Raw genomic sequence first — 387 nt, 5'->3', positions numbered from 1 at the left:
TCCCGTCTCTTCAGCTGGCCCCGGTGCCCGCTCCCGCCCTGACACTGCTCGCCGTTCTCACACCTGGGAAGCGAGGGAGAGGAGGTCAGCCGGGGGCGTGGGGTGGGTCCGGCGGTGAAAGCTTCAAATGTCAAAGAGAAGCCAGGGCGCACGGCGTCTGCGGCAGCGGGCGGGCAGGCAGGCGCTTGGAAGCACCAGCAGTCGAGGAGAGATGGGGATCTGGAAACACTGGAAAGGCCACTGGAAAATCCTTTCCGACAGATGCCCAGGGGATCCCAGCTGGCGCTCGCCCCTTCCCAGGCACGGCTCCAGCCCCTGCCCATGCCCCATCACCCCCAGTGCCGTGGAAATCCCTGGCTGCTTTCCCCCGGTGCTGCTTTCTCTGGC

General features: G+C 66.4%; 1 protein-coding gene across 1 annotated transcript in view; it reads right to left on the bottom strand.

Moving 5' to 3' along the window:
• The window catches only part of PPARGC1B (PPARG coactivator 1 beta), a gene marked incomplete at its 5' end in the record, with an annotated part of 6,666 nt that overhangs the window by 3,319 nt on the left and 2,960 nt on the right, over positions 1-387 (bottom strand). The window contains one exon of the mRNA XM_029083563.1: positions 5-63. Coding sequence (XP_028939396.1) covers positions 5-63 — 59 coding nt within the window. The remainder of the gene's footprint in view (positions 1-4; positions 64-387) is intronic.

Source organism: Antrostomus carolinensis, unplaced genomic scaffold (genome assembly GCF_000700745.2).
Source record: "Antrostomus carolinensis isolate BGI_N321 unplaced genomic scaffold, ASM70074v2 scaffold20962, whole genome shotgun sequence".
Classification (NCBI taxonomy): domain Eukaryota; kingdom Metazoa; phylum Chordata; class Aves; order Caprimulgiformes; family Caprimulgidae; genus Antrostomus; species Antrostomus carolinensis.
This window is presented reverse-complemented; position numbering and strand designations above follow the sequence as displayed.